This window comes from Asparagus officinalis, chromosome 1 (genome assembly GCF_001876935.1).
Source record: "Asparagus officinalis chromosome 1, Aspof.V1, whole genome shotgun sequence".
Taxonomy (NCBI): domain Eukaryota; kingdom Viridiplantae; phylum Streptophyta; class Magnoliopsida; order Asparagales; family Asparagaceae; genus Asparagus; species Asparagus officinalis.
Window position 1 is genome coordinate 132,183,496 of NC_033794.1, and position 12,772 is coordinate 132,196,267.

Below are 12,772 nucleotides of genomic sequence, written 5' to 3' on the forward strand. Positions count from 1 at the left end.
AGGGTTAGGGTTTAGGGTTAGGTTTAGGTTTGGGTTTGGGTTTGGGTTTGGGGTTTGGGTTTTGGGTTTAGGGTTTGGGTTTAGGTTAAGGTTTAGGTTTTAGGTTTTAGGTTTAGGTTTAGGTTTAGGTTTTAGGTTTTAGGTTTTAGGTTTTAGGTTTTGGTTTTGGTTTTGGTTTTGGTTTTGGTTTTTGGTTTTTGGCTTTTGGTTTTGGTTTTGGTTTTTGGTTTTTGGCTTTTGGTTTTTTTTGTTTTTGTTTTTGTTCTTGTTTTGGGTTTTGGGTTGGGTTTGGGTTTGGGTTTGGGTTTGGGTTTGGGTTTGGTTTTGTGTTTGGTTTTGGGTTTGGTTTTGGTTTTGGTTTTGGTTTTTGGGATTTTGGTTCTTGGTTTTTGGGTTTTGGTTTTGGTTTTGGTTTTGGTTTTGGTTTGGTTTTGGTTTTGGTTTTGGTTTTGGTTTTGGGTTTGGGTTTGGGTTTGGGTTTGGGTTTGGGTTTGGGTTTGGTTTGGGTTTGGTTTTGGGTTTGGTTTGGGTTTGGTTTTGGGTTTGGGTTTGGTTTTGGGTTTAGGTTTTGGGAGTACAAACCTTTCACAATGACAAGTTCAAAATAAAAATTTGCGCCAAAATTAGAATCAAAGAAAAGAGGAGTGCATCAGAACACTTCTCTACTCCTCTTATGGCCTTGCATTGTGATCATCATCATCATTGGTTGTTGGGCTAGAGAATTGTTGAGTTATTCAGGCTCTGCAGCTACAAATAATAGGCCTGGCCGAACCTTGTGATGAGCATATCCTTCATCACCAAAATAGATGTAGCAACCAACAACCAAGTTCACTGGTGTAACAGAGAGAAATCCACTCCATAGTTTCTTGGAGAAGGAGGAAAGCTTGCTAATACTTGTTAAAAAATTTAGGGTTAGGGACAGGGTTAGGATTAGGGTTTTAGGGTTAGGGTTAGGGTTCGGGATAGGGTCAGGGTCAGGGTCAGATGGATTTAGGATTTGGGTTAGTCTTAGGGCCAGTCAGGGTTAGCATTGGGGTTGGGGTTACGGTTTGGGTTAGGGTTATGGTTTGGTTTTAGGGCTAGGGACAGGGTGAGGGTCAGGGTAAGGATCAGGGTAGGGTTAGGGTGAGGGTTTAGGGTTAGGGTTAGGGTTAGGGTTAGGGTTAGGGTTAGGGTAGGGGTTAGGGTTGGGGTTGGGGCTGGGGCTAGGGCTAGGGCCGGGGCTAGGGCTGGGGCTTGGGCCAGGGCCAAGGCCAGGGCTAGGGCTAGGGCCAGGGCATGGGCTAGGGTTAAGGTTAAGGGTTGGGGTTGTGGTTGGGGTTGGGTTTAGGGTTTAGGGTTGCTTTCCCACGAACTGGTCAGCAGTAAGATATAATTGGATGTTTTTCTTGCTTTTCTCTTTCTTTTCAAATTACAGTGCTGCCACTTGGCATCCTATCCCAATCCTAGTTCCTATCTCACATTGCGATCATCATGAATTATCTTTACACATGTAGCCTCCTGTTCTTTGTCTTGTTCTTTCCTTTGCCTCCATCGTGGATAATTTCAATGCCTATAAGATGCTTTTAGGATTAACGATGGGCTTTGTCTTGTTCGGATGATAACTTTGACAGTGAGGAGGGAGGTCAACCACATCACGATGGTTCAGCTTAATATTTGAAGTATGCGTGCGCGTCTAGTGAATTAGAAAAAAAATAAAGGCTAAATTGTAAAAAATTAGCATAAAGTTTCTAAAATTTGCACATTACTATTTTTAATCATGCTAACGTGAAAATTTTCACTCGAATGTTTTTCTATGATACTTATATACTAATTTTTGAAATTTCTAACCATTACTATTTGTTAAAAAATTTTATTAAAATATATTAACTCTATTTTAAAGTAGAACTCAGATAAGTTTGAATTTTTTTATTAATTTAATAGAAAATTTAACAAATACTAATGGTTAAAAGCTCTAAAATTAACATGTAAATATCATAGAGAAACATTCGGGTAACAATTTTTACATTTGCATGATTGATGGTAGTAACGTGCATATTTTAGAAACTTAATGGTATTTTATTATGCCAAATTGATATTTGAAGTATTTAGTTGATAAAACATATTATGGTATTTTTGTGCAATTTAGCCCAAAAAAGGGAAAAACTATAACACACACCATAAAGAGGTTAGTTGTTAGCCCACACGATAAAGTGGTCTAGTTGGTGTGAAATAAAAGGGCACTTCTTTTTTGATCCAAATTTCACGCGGGCCAAAACTTTGGTGGATTTTGTGAGACACCCCAAAGTTTAAAGGGCTTTATTAGAGCAATAGAGAAAGCTTAGGGGTTTAAAGTAGAACTCAGTAATATAATGACTATTCATCACGGAGACCAACAAACCTTCCTCAATTACACAACTCAAAGCCACGTCTCAAAGGGGCTTTCTGAAATCCCCGCTGAACTCAAATAATATATAAGCATGACCTTCACATTCGGTTCATAGAGAATGGAAAATAACCCTTCCTGCAGGCTGCAGCTCGGAAGGCTGAACCAGGCCCACAATTGTGCTGCTCAACCGAGAAATTAACCGGACCATGATGAGATACTATTACGCAGCACTTGGATTATGCAAAGTCCGTAAATAAAAAGATGAGAGTGACATATACGACCGACAACATATCCGGTCAACCAAGTAGGAACACATCCATCATACTTTTACATCACGAGGGTGACATATGACCAACCAAAGAGAGATATCATCCAAGGTTGTGCGCGCAGATTTGTGACCCACCCCCAATCCATAGATATTTTCCAATATTAGGCCACGAATCTTCCACATTGATCCTCTCTCGCCCTGTATTTCCAAATATTATTAATATACTGCCAATTAAATTAAGCAGTATTTTATTAATTTATAACTAGACGAAGAGAAAAGAAGAGTGTGAGAAAGGAATCGTGGCATCTGTGAAATAAGCGTAATTATTTTCTAGTGGTTCGGAATTATAGAAAGATGATACAAAATCGTGGGTTATATAGCTTATGAGATTGTAATTGGGGACATTATAATTTTGTACTCCATGAAATTATTTTCCATTGAGTCAAAATGAATTAAAATGACAAAAAATAATGGATAATAACTCATATTCTGTAGCCCTGATTTTTTACTATTTTTAGTCATTTTGACCTTTCAGAAAATAATTTCTCAGATGCTAAAATTTACGATGTGGCCTTTCAATAAATCTCATAACATGGTAAAATTTGGCCTACGATAGGGTTAGGGTTAAGGCTTGGGTTTAGGGTTTTTTTTGTTTTTGTTTTTTGTTAGGGTTAGGGTTAGGCTTAGGGCTAGTTAGGGTTAGGGTCAGGGTTAGGGTTAGGGCCAGGATAAGGGTTGAGGTCAGGGGGTTTATGGTTAGAGTCAAGGTTAGGGTTAGGGTCAGGGTTGGTGTCTAGGGTTAGGATTAGGGTCCTGCTCTCTTGGCAAAATTAGAAGCGGACATATTTATCTTAATTCTTTTGAGGGCCTGGCTAATGAGCCATTTAATTTGTTTAATTTCACTGTTTCTTTTAAATTCTTTAGTCCAGATCATTGCACTCCTTTGCATTAGAAACTTAAGTAAATCATATTCATGATCTTTTTTTTTATAGCAGTCACGAGGTAAGTGGTCTTCATCCAAAGCAATGTAGGTCTAAATTTATGCGTTAAAATAACGCTATACGTGTGTTCACAATCAAAGTGGCGGTCAAAATGTACTTAACAGTACGTTACGTTTTGGGCTGATATTGAAAATATGGTTTTTGGCCTCATTTACCTATTTTACTCCTCCTTCCCAGCGGTTATTGGGCTTTTCTTGCTGGCTTCATGCTTTCTTTTAATCACTTATCGGTTTCTTTTCATTTTCTAGTTTATATGTAGTGAAATGGGTATTTTATTTTCTTTGCTATTCCAAATGGGCCTTTTCTAGGATATGTCCAATGGGCTTTTTTTATTTGTTTTGCTTATCGGTTTCTATCTATTTTATTTTCAACAATAGTTTTATTTAAAAACACCGTTAAACATTCGACTGAAAAATGAGCCGGAGACACAGCCAGCTGCTCGAGCTAGCTACCCATCCCTTCGCTGAACTCGCGGACAGAAGCTTCCAAATAAGTTTTATTATTGTTATTTTTTGTTGACGTAAATAAAGAAAAGCCAAATTGACCAAGAATTATCTACTTGAATAATATAAAGTGCTGACAAGTATGCTACAAGTTCAAAGGACCTAGGATAATAAAAACGGACGAGAGCTTGATTGGATGTAAACAGTAAACAGTGTTCATATTTAGCTTGCGGGACTCATGCAAGTCCACACAAAGATAGTGGTGAAAGTTGAGTAATGTCGAACAAGATGTTTCTGGTAATCAAACAAAGACGATATTTGATTGAAAACCACACTCCCGTTTTGCAAGAGGATGAATGCTCATTAGAGAATTCCACAATTTTTTTTAAAATTTAAATTACATTAACACATATAAATATCAACCACATAAACCCACATGAAACATGTACCATGTTAAGTGCGTAATAGATAGTCCGTCTAATAATTGCTTGGCTCACAGATAAGGGTACTAAACCGTATCTGTATCCGAGAAAATATCCGTGACCGTATCCATTAGGATACGAATATGGTTACTCAAATCTATAACCGATAGAATATGGTTATAGATATGGTTTTGGAGTGAAATATCCGTATTTGTATTCGAAATATCTGAATACATATTAGTCATACTCTTACGTTAGTTTCGATTATTAGATTATGGATTTGTGGTTAATTTTGAAAATCAAGATGTCTAATCTTAGCTTTTCAATCATAATGAACATATTAACAAACTCTTCTGTATCACATGTAGGCCTGTCCATCCGGGCTGGCCCGGCCCGGAAATCCGGGCCCGGGTCGGGCAAAACCGGAGCCCGGACCAGGGTACCCCGGGCCGGGCTCCGGGTCGGCCCGGATTTTTTTTAATTTTTTCCCTTTTCTTTTTTTTTTTGATAAAAAATGCTGAAAATTAGTTTAAATTTATTATATTTTAAATAATTATGTATTAGTATATACTTGCAAATTATTATGTAATTATATATTATATATACATATATTATATGTAAATATATTGTATATATTTATAAGTTATAACTTGAGAGAGAAAATCACATAAGTAGCCATTGCCCATTGGGCCAATGGGGAAGAAGTACCCGTTGTAATATACTATACTTATATACTAAGAGAGAGAGTATACACACACATATTATACATACTAGTTGGATTGCACGTGCAATGCACGTGGTAATTTTTTTTATTTATTATAACAAGGTTATAAAAATTTACAGTGAGGGGACGATAAATGTTCATGTGGATGTATCCGGTAACTACTGTTCTTGCTGCAATCTTCTTTTATGCAGCGAGGGGACGATAAATGTTTTGATTTTCGTTTTGTATTTTTAGAGATAGTTCAGAAAGCATGACAAAAGAGTAGGATTAGTTTAGAGTTTTTCATGTTGCTAAAATAATCATTTCATATGTAACCCAATGTTTTGATGCAAGGATTAAAAGAACCTTTGTTGTTTCGTTCATTATTGATCATTGCATAGAGCTCAAGATGTGCAGTGTTTTTTCATGACAAACTTAAGTAGGAGTTAAGTTGCAGTATATAACACATGCTTCTAAGAGTTTCAGCTATCAAAATGAATGCAACCTCTGATATAATACTTCTCTCTCCTGAATCCAAAAAAACTTTAATTTGCCTGCATGAACCAATCAGATATCTTGAAGGAAAACCTAGGGTAGAAGTATTTTGACAAAATGATTTCAATAGCATAACAGAAAGCAAAAAATATGATTTGGCTTCTCAGGTTTCTAACATTGTTTCAATCTTTTTACATGGTAATGTAAGCTAACTGCACCGAGAAGATGCATACAAATATTTACACCATAATCATACTTAAATATTTTTTACAAAGGAATTGAGCTATCATCAGCTAGGGTAGTCTAGATGATAAAGATCTCGCAATACATTACGTTGATCCCCTTTGTTAGTGTCTATTCTTATCAAATAATTTGGACCATGTCATGAGAAATTATAAATGCCATCTAGCCATTTTGCAGAACATTAGAGACTCAACCCACAAGCTATAAAAAATGTTTCTGAAATCAAAGCTATCACAAGGATAAATTTCATATATATGAAGTTTCAGTTGTGCCAATTTAATAGACCTAAAAGGACTATGTACCTTCTATAAACATGACGTGCCACCACTTCCATAATTACCTTCAAATGAGAGCATAAAGTAACTAAGGAAGGAAAAAAAGGCTGAAATTAATTATTTCTATGATATCCGTCAATTTGCTTCTTTGCATACAAGAGCACTTAAAAACCAAATCATGATCTTGTATTTCTAGAACATATACTAAAAATTAACAGAGTTTTCTCAGCATTATCCATACTTGTAGGGGTGAGCAAACTGTTGATTCATTCGGGTTTTATCAATTTTTGAACAACCGAACAAAACCGCCAATTATTCAAAACTGAACCAAACCGTTGCAAGTCGGTTCGGTTCGGTTCAATTTGTTCGGTTGTAACTTCATCATCAACATTTTCAGAATAACTTAACACAATACAATCCAAGACAAACCAAATAACTAAAACAATCCAAGCCAAATAACTAAAACAAATACAATACAATACAATACACCAAGCCAAATAACTAAAACAATTACAATACAATACAATACACCAAGCCAAATAAACACAATGCATTAACAATCCATGCACCATCAACATTTTCACAATGACTTGGTGCAAGTTCCAGCAAGCCAGCAAGGTGTTGGAGTTCCAGCAAGGTGTGGTGCAAGTTCTAGCAATCCAGCAAAGTCCACTTTATTCACTCAAAGAATGCATTCCTTTTATCTAAAATACATTAAAAAAAGGTATTAATAACCTATATTCCATAAACTACATAGTTGTGTCTAGATTGCAAGTAACAATAATGTGGACTACAGCAAGTATCAATCTAGTTGGATTGTCACTAACTATGATACTTAAAGAGAGCAAGGAAGCAGGCTCTGGTGAGAAGAAAGAGCTAAGATATACAAGGTTTGGAGAATACCAAGTAAAAAAGGAGAGAGCAGTACTGACTCATTCTCCACTTTTGTCATCCTGCTGTGTGTTTAAAATGCATCCTCCCTATCATCACTATCAACCTTATATATGATTCCAAACCTATTTCCGCCCACTTCAATGCCCTTGCTCTTTTGTTCTTTTGGAGTGAAAAAAGTTTAAGGCCTCCAATCCCCTACAACGAAAGATGCTACAGTGCCTTCTTAGCTAAGAAAAAATAAGCATAAAGGTAAAAAGAAAGGCAGCGCTCTATGATAGCAATTCAAACTGCCATGACCAACAACTATAACTCAGCATCCAATTTGATAGGCAATTGTCTGCACGTTATACTACTTAAAGGCAAAATTATGAAGCACTTAGCCCTCGTAAGATAGTTAAAGTACTAAAATCAAAAAACACTTTCAATCATATTCAACAACGTCATTCTCTTCTTCCCAATATACATTAAATGACATTTAAATTGCCAACACTTCTTTCATGATTTCAGAAACTTAAACAACTGCAAATATTTATTCAACAAACAATTCCCATGAATCTTGGACTGAATAACCCCAGCAGAGAAAACAAAATATATTACCTAAAATTCTCCAGGGTGAGAAGATGAGTAATTTCCTTATATAGTTCTTCATTGAATGTAGAAAAAACTTTCAGATCTTTTACTAATATATCTACCGCCTTACTCCTGTCATGGCTGTCAGCGGAAAAAAAAATAGATACCATTATTTAAAAAAACATATTTGGAAAAAGAGAACTTTTTATAATTAATAAAATGACCGTTAATTGAACAGAGAAATCAAAGGGTTAACCTGTCAAGTGCCTCTAAATACTTCTGCTTCCTAATCTCGAAGAAAATCTTCATCGAATATCAATTATCATCCACGAAATATTTGTGACACACACATTTATCATAGGTGTCCTAACCGTTAAAAGAAAGAAATTGCAGAGAAAACATGTAAAATGCCAATAACTTTGTAAGAGATAGAACCCTTTGAAGCAAATTTGTAACTGAAATTATTACATAATGCATCATAATAAAGAATTTAGAACAGAAATATACAACCAAAAGATAGAGCTTGAACTCATAATAGACTATGTAAGTGAATGTGATAAACTAAAATAAGAGGAGATAATAGAAGCAAACCCATAGAGAAGGGGAATAAAAAAGAAACCTCCTAATACCCCAAAAATCTAATCCAATGCATGTTTCACTAAACTCACTTACACATAGTCAACCTCAGAATAGTCGATAAAAATTGTGATTATTAAGCTGGTGTTCGACGGCGACATATATACATATATACTTATCTATATAAGTATATACAATTCTGGACCCTCTAAATAAATACATATATACATTAGTTTAGATAATCAAAATGCAACTTATATACTTATCTGACGTTTTGTTAAGAATCTAACATTAGAGGGTTTTTTGGGGGAAAATCCCTCTAACCAGTTTTCCATTTGATTATGCTCAAATGTTTAGACCACCAGTTTTCCATATGTCACTACTTATACAATTGGAAAATGACAAAAACTTAGATCACAATCACAACATCAAAAAGCCAAAACATGAAGTAGTGACATATGCAAACCAAGCAGATAAATCACATTCTTAAAAATTGAGATAGATTTAGAATCCAATTATAAACTTAAATATCCAGTCAAAAAGGGTATTTCTGGGGCAATACGAAACTTCTGGTATTTACATTATATGTCAGAGCTTATTATGGTCTATATAACTCCCTTTATGTTTTAAAATATTTATTACTGAACTGTTCTTTTAGACTACTCGTTCCAATTTCCACGCACATTCTTAGTAGCACTTCATAAGGTTTAGAGGTTACTTATAATCCTAACATGAAAAACATTAACTGATGTTGCTTTTAAAAGTGGAATTTGCAAATTCACAGTACTTGCATTTGTCAACTCTTAAACATCTCAAGATGCACAAATCATGTCCTGTCACCTCTTTGATTAGATTAGCTGGCTAATCACAGTTTGTGAGTCTCCCTATTTTAAAATAAACAAACTCTTTCAGTCAGATTGTTAGTTTTTAGTACACGGATGTTTGTCTATAATTTAGCTGTGCTGAGATCTAATTTTGTTTGCTATTTTAGGTTACTTCTCAGCTTGCTGCTAATCCTTCCTCCTTAGCAGCAGCACCAATGCAGTCTCACGTTTGGAGTGCTTCATACCCGGTTTTCTTTCCTATTGATGAGGTAGTTCTGTTAGATACTCAGAATTTTTTTTTGCTTCAAGGTCTATTAGTTTTTTGCCTTGCGTCGCATTTTTATCTGAAGTTGTTTTTGTTATAATGTTTATTGCTAACGTTTTATATTGAGTAGAAGTAGGAATTTGCTCAACTTATTGTTTTCCTTCATGGCAAGCTAAGTGGCTTATCTACTTCTGTGAAAGTCATATACAAAGATTCAGGAAATAATTTGGTGAACTAAAGCTTCAATCCATACTCCCAAAATTAAGTAAATATAATGCACTGCTCCTGCACCTGACAAAATCTATGTTTTAGTTAATTTGAAATCTCATACTATTATTACGCAAAATACCATCATTTCTAGCACTTTCCATCTATTCAAAATATGTCTAACCGTCTTCCTTTACATCCATCTTTTTGCTTGTACTTCATCACTGATTCATTCTCTAATTATGATCAAATTAAATAAGATGCATGGTGCCTATGAATGAATATGTATTTGGATAAGAAAAATGAATCGGAAATGCAGATGACTCTCCGTAGTCTTTTTCTTCTATGCCGATACCAGATTCTATCAATAATGATATCAACCCTAAGATCATTTGTTTAGCTAGAAGGTAGCATAGAGGATTTGAAATACTAATATCACTCTGAAAGAATATAAGAATATGCCCCGCAGATCTTCATCTTATACCTAATGTGCTTTTTAATATTTATATAACCTACAAACTTTAAAAAATAATAACAAGCAGTACAAAAAAAAAGTAAAGAGAATCTTACAGAATAAGGAGTGTTATAATGCTGGCCTAAGGAATCCCCTCCTTTAACCATTTGAACACCTTGTGTTGCATGAATAAATGCTGGGTTCCCAGGCCCACCTTGCCACGATGCAGGATTAACCGATATAAAGCCAATCACAAAATCTGAATGTTGTTCAGCAATTTTTACTGCAGCAGACGTGTAATCTCCAGTGGCGAGGTTACCCGCAGAGCTCATTTCTGCAAGTAGTAACAGTCCCCTCCCTCTAGGCAAGCCCTATGAATATTAAATTTAAATAGATACATATCAGAACATTTGATTATGATGCATCAATTGAGAAATGTTAGAAGTTTAAAAACCTTCAACTTAAGGCCATCCACAATTCCAGGTCCAGAGATTATGTGTGCATTAGTAATATCCGCCCAGTCCAAAATGCGGAAGATACCTCTGAAACAATACAATAGTGGGCATAGAGACACTGTTATTATACAAAAAGAACATTGGATGTTATTCCTGCAATAGGAAAGGCATAGAAGCTAAAAAATGTTAAAGCATGTATATCTCACCCTTCATACTGCATAGTTACAGTATTTCCGATGTCGGCAAATTTACGATCTTCAAAGATTAAAAAGTTGTGCTTATCTGCAATCTTCAGTACAAATGAAGTCAACGACAAAACATAATTAATAAGTAATGTGCAGAGAAATCATTAAAGAGAAGGAAGATAGATATGATCAAATAGCATTATGATAGTAAAACATTCTTCAAGCTATGACAAAGGCAATCAGTTAGTAATTGGGAAAGGCATAACAAATATTGTTGCAAATGAGATTGAAAGAGGAAGTTACCGCGCGGAGCTGAGAGCCGAAATCTGGTGTAAAATCGGGCAATATATCCACGTGTGTTTTTAACAAGCAAATCTCCGGTCCAACCTGCACGCAAAAACATTGTCAACACATTATTGAAAGCATTTCTTCCTGAATTACTTTGGAGCTTCTACTATATCTTTGCATTCCCCCCAATAATGAGTTTTTTGGTCCCATTTCATATGAAAGTCGGATTTTCTTAGTACGGCTAATAATCCATTGCTAATTTTTATTGTAAATTAGCTCCCAAACCAATGGGCAAAATTAAATTCGTACAAGAATATCAACATAGAAAAGGTGAATGAGCAACCAAATTTAAGATCTTCGATTGATTTTGGGGAAAGTGAAGAACAAACTTAGGGCACCGGGGTATCAAATTGTCAAATCATCGTCTATTTGCAAACTTTGGGGCATCACATTGTCAAATAGAACCTTAGGGCGTTGAAGAACAAACTTAGGGCACCGGCGTATCAAATTGTCAAAAACTCATCGTCTATTTGCAATCTTTGGGTATCACATTGTCAAAACAGAGCTTTAGGGCATCAATTTTTTTTATTTAAAAAATAGAAACTTTGGGGGTACTAAACTGCAAATAAGCCAAAAGCAAAAAAGATTCAAACCTTATCCGCAATCTCGAGCAACTCCTTGGCAGTCGCCACATCCGCCGCCAGGCACAAATTAGAGCTTCCTCCACCGTCTCTATCTAATGCCGCACATCGTCACCTCCAGTTCTCTCCATCCCCTCATTCATTATTTTTAGTATCTAAATTTTTTAATATCCATTATATTCCTCTAATAAAAACATTCCAAAGTAAATGAAAATGTCATTGAAATCACTATAAATAATTAGATCACAACATAGAGATTCAAAGCATAGAGCGAAGGAAGAATATAAACCTTGGCGGTCTACTAACTGCAGATTGTCTGGCCGACGAAGTAATCATCTGCAGCTACAATTCCAAATCCTTGTCAAGCGTCGGGCAATTTGACAGAAACTTCATGTAAGTCTCACAATATCAGGGCATCAGCTTACCATAAGAAAGGCATAAGAAATGGAATTGCTATAATGTAGTGATTTGCATAATTGAATCAACTGTCACAAGCAACATGTTCTTCTGTTATTTTGAGTAGCACATCTGCTTGCTCTAAGATCACACTAAACAAACAGGAAGCTTGCAAAATAGCACTTCCACAAATAGCAGAAGTTTCAAAATGAGTAAAATAAGTAGGTGAAGGCGGAGAATTAGGGCAAAAAATTAGAACAAAATGAGAGGACTTAGGAACTTAAAGGGAATAGGGTGAATTGAGCAGAACTAAAAAAAAATCCCCAACAGTAACCCCATTCCACATAACTTTCTAACTTTCAATATTATTTTCAAAAACACCCCAAAACTTCTGACATTATTATCATAAAACCCTCGTCACACTGTTAGGGGGGTATATTTAAATTATGATGGGATCAAATAAGCTCAAGAAGCTCAGAACGTACAGTTCCAATCAAAATCACATGTGAGAGCCTAAACACCCATAATTAACATTCCACGATAAGGTTTTTGGGTACAAAGAATTATGTGGCTTGACATGCATCTCCAAAAAAATGTAAAAAAAAAGGACTCACAGCCTCAGAGACACATAATAGAGAAAAGGATGGTGAAAACTAAAGGCACGCAGGATTCTTTTTCTTCCACCTGATCTATAAACATGGCTAGGTTCAGTCCTCGAACCTTATATAGGGACCAATGTCGAATTTCTCAAGCAAGAAAATCCACAACAAGTACGAAGATCAAGGCTTTCATGAGTGTG

At 35.5% G+C, this 12,772-nt stretch overlaps 1 protein-coding gene across 6 annotated transcripts; it reads right to left on the reverse strand.

The window, feature by feature from the left end:
- Nucleotides 6,703-12,766, reverse strand: LOC109828261 (uridine 5'-monophosphate synthase-like). Of its 6 annotated transcripts, XM_020395376.1 has the most exons (7): nucleotides 11,590-12,766; nucleotides 10,952-11,035; nucleotides 10,670-10,752; nucleotides 10,463-10,550; nucleotides 10,125-10,379; nucleotides 7,122-7,307; nucleotides 6,703-6,922 (listed from the first exon to the last, which is right to left on the reverse strand). In XM_020395376.1, exons 3-6 carry the CDS (start codon nucleotides 10,681-10,683, stop codon nucleotides 7,167-7,169), a joined length of 498 nt encoding a protein of 165 aa, XP_020250965.1. In that variant the 5' UTR covers nucleotides 10,684-10,752; nucleotides 10,952-11,035; nucleotides 11,590-12,766; the 3' UTR covers nucleotides 6,703-6,922; nucleotides 7,122-7,166. The 6 variants fall into 6 exon arrangements, 5 of the variants coding, with proteins under 5 accessions (XP_020250965.1, XP_020250905.1, XP_020251066.1 ...); XR_002243771.1 differs by lacking the exons at nucleotides 7,122-7,307; nucleotides 10,952-11,035; nucleotides 11,590-12,766 and adding an exon at nucleotides 7,710-7,823 and having other exon boundaries at nucleotides 10,463-10,581; XM_020395316.1 differs by lacking the exons at nucleotides 10,952-11,035; nucleotides 11,590-12,766 and having other exon boundaries at nucleotides 10,463-10,581.

What these genes read in the sequence shown, in the direction of transcription:
- LOC109828261 (XM_020395316.1), bottom strand. An exon ending in TGGATGGCCTTAAGTTGAAG is followed by an intron (nt 10,380 to 10,462) that starts GTTTTTAAACTT and finishes TAATATTCATAG; the next exon opens with GGCTTGCCTAGAGGGAGGGG. An exon ending in ATTATAACACTCCTTATTCT is followed by an intron (nt 7,308 to 10,124) that starts GTAAGATTCTCT and finishes CTTTCGTTGTAG; the next exon opens with GGGATTGGAGGCCTTAAACT.